This window comes from Castanea sativa, chromosome 4 (genome assembly GCF_040712315.1).
Source record: "Castanea sativa cultivar Marrone di Chiusa Pesio chromosome 4, ASM4071231v1".
Classification (NCBI taxonomy): Eukaryota; Viridiplantae; Streptophyta; class Magnoliopsida; order Fagales; family Fagaceae; genus Castanea; species Castanea sativa.
The window spans coordinates 11,161,435-11,171,839 of NC_134016.1; the positions used below are offsets into that span (position 1 = coordinate 11,161,435).

The 10,405-nt window shown below is 39.9% G+C and overlaps 1 protein-coding gene across 1 annotated transcript; it reads left to right on the forward strand.

The window, feature by feature from the left end:
• The first annotated feature begins 5,677 nt into the window (after positions 1-5,677).
• On the forward strand, positions 5,678-6,334 carry LOC142632440 (uncharacterized). Its single transcript, XM_075806841.1, has one exon. The coding sequence runs from the start codon at positions 5,678-5,680 to the stop codon at positions 6,332-6,334; it is 657 nt and encodes a 218-aa protein (XP_075662956.1).
• Positions 6,335-10,405: the final 4,071 nt, after the last annotated feature.

Genomic DNA, 10,405 nt, shown 5'->3' on the forward strand with positions numbered 1-10,405 from the left:
TATTTATTTGGCATGAGAGTTTCTTAAAACTTTTTGGTTAAGGGTAATACACACTAAAATGGATTATTTGCTCTATTTTAAAGTTTATAGGGAGAATGAAATTACCCCAATTGATTATTGGTAATTGTGTGCTAGTAGGTTTGGATTGAGTTTTTTGATGCAATTTATTTTTAACACATCACATGTTCATGCATTTTTCATGCATACGTATCATTTCTTTTCTATTCTTGTTTTCTGGTTGTGATGTGTTCTCTCTCTCTCTCTCTCTCAAATAGACTGCGCATGGCACCCAAAGTGAGTAAGTCCACTTTGAGCGGAAATCCTCTTCAAGGTTCCGGTTTTTCTTCTTCTGATCCCATTCCCCCTCTTCACCTTCGGTTCCATGATGGGAAGGCCCAAAAGGACTTCCTTAAGAACTTTCAAAAACGTGGCGTTCATCTAAAGTGCCATGTTGTTCTTTCAGACTTTGCTGACACTTCTTTCACTGTTGTCATTCGAACTCCGGGCTTGGAATCTCTATGTGAGAGACCCTTGAGGCGTCCCATTGTGTTTATATAGGAGTTTTACTCCAATATACACGATATTAATACCTCTGTACCTCGGTTTGCCACGACATTTCGAGATACACGTATCATAGTTATCCCGGATCTTATATCCAAGGTACTACATGTTCTGTGGGTAGCGCATCTTGATTATCTCGATTGTGAGCATCTTAGGAATTTGTCTCGAGACAAGCTTCTGTCTCACTTCTATAAAACACTTTCCACATGGGATGGTAAGCTAAACACCCCATGCTTGGGCTTTGTAAAAGGTCTGAGATTTCTTAACATGGTGATGAAATTTGTTCTTACTCTACTGTCTCACTATAAATCTATCACAGAACCTCATGCTCGTTTTCTTTTATCCCTTTTAATGGATCTTTCTATTGACTTCCCCTCTCACTTTATCACTTCTATCCTTGATGCCTATCAGGATACGGCAACCCATGATAATCTCATCATTCCTTCAGCTATCACACAGATCCTTCGCCATTTTCCATCCCTATTCTTGATTCTCCTTACTACACCACCATGGGTGCCATTGACACCGGTTCTATTCAACGGAGCAAGGTTTTGCTTTGATTGAAGTGGCCAAGTGTGGAGTCTACCAGTCCTACAGCTTCTGTTGTTCCTTCCACTTCTGCTCTTTCCTTCTCGACTGGTGATGTGACCCTGAAGGCTATCATGGCGCAGCTTCAGCGCATGGATGCTCACCTTGACACTCCCACTGATGAGTTGTGACAGGTGATACCCGTGTCGTTCGTATACCACGATGACAGGCTCGCCTGGTGGTTTTGCCGCTTCTCCATCTCCTTCTCCAGCGGCTTCGGTAGATAAGGATGGTGATGATGGTGATGGTAATGATGAGGACGTTGCTAGCTCTTCTAGTGATGATAAGATAATGACTTCTCAGTGACTTACTCTTTGTCATTCGTGACAAAAAGGGGAAGTAGTTTTGGGATGAAAGTAGTCTTGTACTTAGGGAGAGAGTTAGTATAAGACATTTTTGTTAGGGGGAGTGTTTATAGATTTTGAGAGATGTAGTAAAGTTTACATGTATTTTCTTTTCTTTCTTTACATTAGCCTCATGTATATAGGTCTTGTGACCACTTATTGACATACATTATACTTTTCATATATATGATGATGTATGTTTTTCTTCACCTATCTCTCCATGCGTTGTTTCTTTTCTATCTTTATACATATGTTTCTCTATGTATGCAATCTTTTATTTTTGTTTCATACATGATGCCTTAATGAGTTTTGTTTAAGTATTTTAAAAAGACAGGTTATGAAAGTCTACCATGCCATGAACTCTCTTCTTGCAATATTTTTCAAGAGTTTGTGTTAGAGTTAGATTTGTTTTGTATTCAACAAGTGATTATGAGTTTAGTGATTTAAGACTTCTCTCATGATTCATTTGTTTGTTGTGGTTTTGTCACGGATTGCCAAAGGGGGAGATTGTTAGGGTCATATTGATGTAATTGGCTAATCTTTTGACAAAACACATTTTACTTGTAATTAGGTAGATCTAGGGTAGGTTTAGTAATTCAAGAAACGAATGTTCAAGTTGAGTATTGAAGCCATGCAAGTTTGACCAAGAAACAAGTGAAGAAATAATATTTATTAAAACTCGACAGATATCTCGACAGAATCCTTTCTATCGAGGTTTAATGTTGAAGTTCGACAGAAGCTCAACAAATGTTGTATTTGTCAAGAATTATGAAATCAGACTTTTCAGAGCTGATTACACGCATATCCTTAAGTATTTGTGTAGCGTTTCTTTTTTCACAACTTTAGACATATATAAAGATTATTTTAAAGGCCGTCACATGGTGGTTGCAGTTATAGTTACATGCATTGTGTGACTAGAGACAAATTTTGTCCTAGTTCATCATATTCTCTATAGAAGCTATTACGTCTTTACGCCAAGGGTTTTGTGGCCAAAGAGCTTCTTGATCTTCATGTTGATGAACTAAAGAACTTTGCAGCCAACATTCTTTCTCAAGTTAGTGGTTAGTCACGTACTGGGATCCGTGCATCATTGGTTAGTTATTGAACGGAGAGATTGTCGCTACATTACAAGTCCAATTGTGTATTGGGGTAAGGGTTCAACTATAGGTTGGTATTAGGTACTGAGATTCCTTTTACTTGTAACCGCTTGTTTTGATAATAATGGATTCTTAAGAGTGGTGATCTTAAATTCACCCGGTGGGTTTTGCCTTGGTGGTTTTTTCCATTCGTAAACAAATCACCTGTGTGAAACTTATTTTCCACTGCATTTAACTTAGTTGATGATTTGTTTGTGCTACCACGCTTATTGCATGTAATTGAATTTAATTAATTCACTTGAATAATTAATTGATTAATTTACTAAAGAGATCTATACATTTTTAGCGTATCAGGGAAAATAGGGTTTGTGGAGGTACTACGTTTGGGATTTGTGGAAGGCTTGAAGACATATTTTAAAACCCAAATAATAAACCAAATTAAACAAGTAATAATGATGTGGAAAATTGTGAGAACTTCAAATCTTATGTGACAAGCTCTCATGAAGTCAATAAAAAGTCAAAAATTTTGGTTATATATATATATATATATATATATGAAAAGTAGGGGAAATTATCATTGTACAAGTTGCCAAACCGACTTTTATGTTGATGGTCGGTCATTGACAAATTCTATTTAGAAATTACTTAGTACTATGCTTAGAAGTTAGAATAGAGTTTCAATTTAAGCAGAGATATTTCCAATTAGGCAAGACCGCTAAGAAAAACAGCCAGATTCAAGACAACTAGCACTAATTCACAGTCCTATATGCTATTACTCTTTGGGCCACGTGGATACATAGGAATAAGGCAATTGCGTACCTAGAATTTTAGCTTGGAGAGCAAGATTAAAAGACAAGTTTGAAAATGAAATTAATCTGAAAACTAATTAATTCATAGTTCATTACAATCAAGTTCAGAGAACAGTTTAAACGCATAAAGTTTAAAACATGAAATTTGATTTTTTAAAATAAATTGGAAAAAAAAAATTCAATGTAAAAGTATTACAGTTTACAACAATATATTTGCAATGTTGAATGCACCTTTGACTGCCTCGTTTGCTTTTAATCAATTATGTAGAATTCATCCTTTCTTTCTTTATTTTTGTAAGTAGTTAAAATTTAGTTTAATGCCAAAATATTGTAAATTTTACTACATTAGAATTTATAAATTAATATATCACTGATTATTAAGTAATTTACATATTTATTTATTAGGGGGCTGTTGAATACAAGAAAAGTTTCTGACTGTGAGAGAGTGAAATCTCGGGGGAAGAAAGGAGGTGGGAGAAAAAAAAATTGACAAAAGAGAAACTACGAGAAAACAAGAAAACATATAGGCATTAGAACTGAAGAAAACTAATCTGAAAGTGATAAAAGATGGTGGCTGGAAATAATAGTAGACGGCCGAAAGAAAGACAAACATAAAGGACATTGATGAGATGTTGATGTTATAGTTGGCAGGCGAGGGGAGAGGTTATACGGAAGAAATAAGAAGAAAAGGAAAAAAAAATTGTTTTGAGTTTTGGGCTTAATCTTAACATTGAGAGGACGTTTGGATCCCCGCCTGCGCGTTCACGTCCACATTTTATCCAGCTGCATATTTCGACTTTTTAGCAGTAAATAGCGTACGAATGTACTGTTTACAGGTCTCACAAATTTTACTTTTTAATAATTTTTTTATAAAAATAGGTCTTACGATATTATTTATACATTTAAAAATTATTTTGCTATAGTATTTTCAGTTTTCAGTTTCAGCAAAATAAGTTCTATCCAAACAGACCCCGAAAAATTGCGAGAAAAAAAGAGAACATATACACGTGAGAGCTGAAGAAAGCTAATGAGGTGTTTGGTACATGAGTTTGAGTAATATTATTTGTGTATTTTTGATATGTAGTATAGGTAAAAAATGAGTAAAAATATGTGTAAATATGTTTAAAATACTAAAAAAATTTGTTTAATACGACCTACCAAACAGGCCTAATCTTTTCGAAGAAAACTAGTCTGAAAGTGATAAAAGGTGGTGGCTGGAAATAATAGCAGACGGCCGAAGGAAAAACAAACATAAGGACTTTGATGAGATGTTATGTGATAGTTGGCAGGTGAGGGGAGAGGAAATACGGAAGAAATAAAAAGAAAAGGAAAAAAAAAAATTTCTTTTGGGTTTTGGGCTTAAACTTAACATTTTTAGTCCATCTCAATCTAGGCAAATTAAAATATAGCCCAACAAAGATAATTATTTTATTATTATTATACAAATAATGGTAAAAAAATTAAGGGTGTGTTTGGTTTATATTTTTAAACAATTATTTTCAGTTTTTAAACAATATTTTACGTATTTTTACACACTTTTTCACCCACACGTATTTCTATAAATGTTTTCAAATAACAATTTTTAATTTTTAAACACTTCTACCAAACGGGTCCTAAGCATTGACAATTTTATTTATATTTTTAAAAGCTATATATAACTGTATATATAGCTTAGGTTGGAAACCCATAAGTGAGATTGAGAGTAAAGCCCACTAACAAATAAGTCGAGGGCCCTAGTATTTGCTCCATCTAGCAAAATTTGATGCCCATAATTGGCAGTCTGTGGGAATCTTACTCGTATTGGGGGCTTCGAGTTAGGCTGGTCATGCTGAGTTATGGAAGGACCACAGGCCAGAGAAGGTTCTGCGGAAATCGCTCCAGGACTTCATCATGGGGCCAACAGAGGTTGGAGAGGGAAAGGAGAAGAGTGCAGCAGTACATGCAAGATGGACATGAGATGAGGGTTGAATCTAATGAAGGGTCTTCGCAAGGAGAGAAATCGATGTCATACATACCGGAGCCCTCCCGTCAGGGTGATCATGAAAGGGAGTTAGAGAACTTGTGAAAGCAGGTGAATGACTTGGAAATTGAGCTTAGGGGTTAGCACCGAAGAAGGGAACAAGATGAGTCGTCACATGACCCTGATTACATTCTAGGGGCATCATCCTGAGGTAGCAACTCTTACCGGTCAAGAGAAAGGTCCCGCGAGACAGTGGAGTGACGTAGTGAATCTCCCTAACATGGGCGACATTGTTATCATAATGTGGCCCTCGACGCAATGAGCCAAGTGTTGAGAAGGGCGGCCTGCTCACGCTTCTCTAAGGAAATAGAATGCATGGAGATGACGAGGCGATTTACCCGACCTCCATTCACCATTTATGATGGAAAGACTGATCCTGTTGAGCATATAAGTCACTATATACACATGATGTCGCTATATTCTCATAATGATGGGTTAATGTGCAAGGCTTTCCCATCAAGTCTTGGCTTGACCACCATGTGCTGGTTCAATGGATTGAGGAAGGGTTCCATTAGGAGTTTTGAGGAGTTGATCCAAGAGTTCGATGCCAGATTTATCACGTGCAGCAGGGTGCAACAGCCCATTAGGGCCTTATTGTCCATGAAGATGAGGGGTGAGGAGACCCTCCAATCTTACATGAACAAATATTGGGAGCTCTATAATGAAATTGGTTACAGTAATGAACAGGTCACTACAAGTACTTTTCAGTTAGGTCTCTTTGAAGATTCAGAATTGAGGGATTCACTGACCATGCGGCCGCCCAAGGGAATGCATCAACTAATAAGAAGATTGAAAAGTTTAAGAGATTGGAGGATAATTGCTTGCAGGGCAGGGGCAAGGCCCTGGCCACCTCGTAGTACTGTAGGGAGTATCGCCCTGACAAGTTCCAGCAGAGGGCCACAAGAGAACCAATGACTCCCGCTATGGACCTGAGTTGGCGTGATGAGGAAGTCAACTTGGCCTTTAAAGAGCTTGTCTATAAAATACTTGAACACATTAAGAGTGAGCCATACTTTCGATGGTCGGGTAAGATGGGCGATAATCCGACAAGGAGGAACCAAAGTTTATTTTGTACCTATCACCAAGAAAAGGGCCATACAACCAAGCAGTGCCGCATTTTCAAAGATTATTTGGAATAGTTAGCAAAGGTAGGGCATCTTAAGGAGTTTTTGGTTGAGCAAGGGGGGAAGGCGCAAGCCAAGGGTCTGGAAGGCAAGGTGACCGGGCATGCCTCCCCTCCATTAGGAATTATTAAGGTGATCCACGCTGTAGCAAAAGGCGTGGACTTTAGTGATCGGAAAGGAGTTCTGAGTGTGACGTCCATAACAGAAATGGACTCAAGGAACCGACCTAAGAAGAAGTTGTGGAGAACCCTGAACCCGATCACTTTTGGCGAGATGGATTTGGAGGGGACGTCCTAACCCCATGATGATTCGCTAGTGATAACTTGTATGATAGGTGGATTCTTAGTGAAAAGAGTTATGGTGAACCAAGGAAGTGGGGCTGAGATTTTGTACCCCGATCTCTACAAAGGATTAGGATTGAAGCCAGAGGATTTGAGCGGGTATGACACCCCTCTAGTGGGTTTTGATGGGAAGGTGGTAACACCCGACGGACAAATTAAGCTTAAGGTAGTGACTGAAGGAAGGGAAGTAGAGGTGAATTTCATAGTGGTCAATGCATATTCACCCTACATGGTGATTCTCAAGCGTCCATGGATCCATAGCATGGGGGCGGTACCCTCAACGCTTCATCAAAAGATAAAATTCCTGACCAAAGATGGGGTCGTTGAAATCACTACCAACCAAAAGGTTGCTAGGCAGTGTCTAGTGGCCGCAATAATTATGAGATAAAGCAGAAGGAGTAGGTTGATCGGGAGCCATTATAGCAATTACAAATGTCCGAGAGTTTTGTAGGCGTGGACAGTGCGGAGGAGTTAGTTCGCATTAGAATTTTGCCGCATGAAGACAAGTACTTTAGGGTTAGGAAGAACTTGCCGATATAAGAATGGGTAGAAGTTTTGTTAACATTGACACGAAATGTGGACGTGTTTGCCTGGAGCCGGTATGATGTACCCATGGTAATCTAGCCTTTATCATGCACCAGTTGAATATGGACTCCTTAGTGCCACCAAAGAAGCAGAGGTCGAGGAGAGCAGCGAAACCACACATTGAGGCTATCAAGGAAGAAGTGAATAAGCTAAAAAGGGTAGGAGCTATAAAAGAAGTTTACTTTCCAGAGTGGTTAGCCAATACGGTGGTTGTAAAGAAGAAAAATGGTAAGTGAAGGGTTTGCGTAGATTTTACCAACCTCAACCGGGCATGTCCAAAAGACCCATTGTTAGTGCCTAAGATAGATCAGTTGGTGGATGTCATGATTGGACATCAGAGAATGAGCTTTTTAGATGCTTTCTAAGGATATCATTAAATCACTTTAGCTCCCAAGGACCAGGAGAAGACTTCCTTCATTACACCTGAGGGGAACTACCATTACACGGTGATGCCGTTCGGATTGAAGAATGCTGGGGCCACTTATTAGTGCATGGTAACACAGATATTTAAAGACTAGATTGGTAAATCCGTTGAGGTATATATAGATGACATGGTAATAAAAAATAAGGAGAGTGTAGGGCACACAGAGGACTTAAAAGAAGTGTTTATGATACTCAGGCAGCACAATTTGCGCTTGAATGGTGAAAAATGTTCGTTTGGGGTGTGATCTGGCAAATTTCTAGGGTACATGGTAACCACTTGGGGAATAGAGGCGAACCCCGACCAGATAACTGCAATTCAACGACTTTAGGCTCCCAGTAACCCTAAAGAAGTGCAAAAGCTCACCGGTATGATTGCTGCCTTAAACCAATTTGTATCCAAATCCGCAAACTAATGCCGACCATTCTACCAATTATTAAAAAAATGGAAGGGCTTCCAATGGACAAAGGAGTGTGAAGTGGCTTTTGAGGGTTTGAAGTCATACCTAACCAGCCCAATATACTATATAAGCTGCAACATGGGGAGGACCTCTATATGTATCTGGCAGTATCTGACCATGCTATAAGCTCGGTATTAAATAAACAACATGAAGGGGTCCAAAGGCCTATATATTATCTTATCAAGACCCTAGTCGATGCGGAAACGTGGTACCTTCCTCTGCAGAAGATGGTGCTTGCCATAGTTCATGCTACAAGAAAACTTCCACACTATTTCCAAGCTCACACCATATGGGTATTGATCGAGCACCCTTTATAGTCCCTATTGAGAAGGTCAGATAGCCAAATAGGGGGCAAGACTAGGAACGTTTGATGTACAATACAAACCGAGGAATTTGATTAAAGGGAAGGTGCTAGCTGATTTTGTTACTGGATTCACTCCCCTGTCTAGGGCTCCATTGTTTGTATGCCAGCTTGCGGTTAGGCCATGGAAGGTGTATGTGGATGGGGCATCCAATGTGAGGGGCTCAGGGGTTGGGATCGTCCTGGAGTCACTCGAAGGTGTGAGGTTGGGGAAATCTCTTAAGTTGGGGTTTAAGGCTTCGAATAACGAGGCCGAGTACAAGGCCTTAATTGCCGGGTTGCGAGCAGCACGCCAATTAGGAGTGGAAGAGGTAGAAGTATTCTCAGACTCCAGATTAGTAGTAAGTCAAGTGGATGGCAGTTTTGAGGCTCGGGATAAGCGCATGTGTCAGTACTTAAAGGTGCTCGGGAGTATACGTGACAGTTTTAGAGTGGTTATTATGAGCCGTATACCGAGGAGTCAGAATAGTCATGCAGACTCCTTAGCCACCCTAGCATCATCTTTGAAAGACTTGATTCCCCAATTGGTGTTGGTTGTAGCCTTGGAGCACCCGAGAATTGAGTTACAGTCGGTTGTAGCGGCTATTCAGGGCAAGGTCTGAGTTGGATGGACCCATACATAGCATTTTTTATTAGACGGATCTCTACCAGAAGATGAGAAGAAAGCCGAGAAGATCCAAAGGATGATGGCCCATTTTTGGCTATTTGATGACAAGAAATTGTACCGACGTTCGTTCGGGGGACCTTACCTGTTGTGTTTGTCTTCTAATGAAGCCATCAAGTTGTTGTGCAAGCTTCACGAGGGAGTCTGTGGTATGCATTCAGAGGGAAGATCCCTCGCCCATTGAGCTATGACTCAAGGATTTGGTGGCCTAACATGCAGAGAGAGGCGGTGGAATATGTAAGAAAATGTGATCGGTGTTAGGAACACGCACCCATACTGCATCAGCTTGAGGGAAGTTTAAACCCGATCTCTATTCCATGGCTATTTACTTAGTGGGGGCTAAACATAATCAAACCTTTCCCGAGAGCTTCGGGGAATCAGTGATATGTGATAGTAGGCACAGACTACTTCACGAAATGGGTGGAAGTTGAGGCCTTGGCTAATATCAAAGATGTAGATGTAAAAAAGTTTGTGTGGAAGAATATTATCACCAGGTTTGGGGTGCCCTGAGCACTTGTGTTTGACAATGGGTTGCAATTCGACAGTAAAGTTTTTCGAGATTACTACAGTGGCCTTGGAATACTTAACACTTGCTTACCCACAGAGCAATGGACACACCGAAGCAATGAATAAGACAATCATCAATAGTTTAAAGAAGAGGTTAGAAGGAGCGAAAGGAGGATGGGTTGATGAGTTGCTGAACGTCTTATGGGCATACCGAACAACCCCAAGTAGGTCAACTAGTGAGAAACCTTTCTCCATGACTTATGGTACCGAGGTGGTAATACCTATCAAGATTAGTCTATTAAGCCTGAGAGTGGCCTGTTTTAAGCAAGAAAGCAATAATGAAAGGTTGGCCGGCAGCCTGGACATGTTGGAAGAGCGAAGGGAAAGCGTATCTGTACGGCTAGCAGACTATTAACAAAGGTTAGCTCAGAGGTACAATAAGAAGGTAAGGCCTAGGGAATTTGTATCAGGAGATCTTGTTTTATGTAAAGCTGTTGGGAATATGAGAGTCCAAAGCACAGGA

Bases quoted from the DNA above. Each gene is read 5' to 3' on its own strand.
- LOC142632440 (XM_075806841.1), top strand. From the start codon at position 5,678: ATGAGCCAAGTGTTGAGAAGGGCGGCCTGCTCACGCTTCTCTAAGGAA.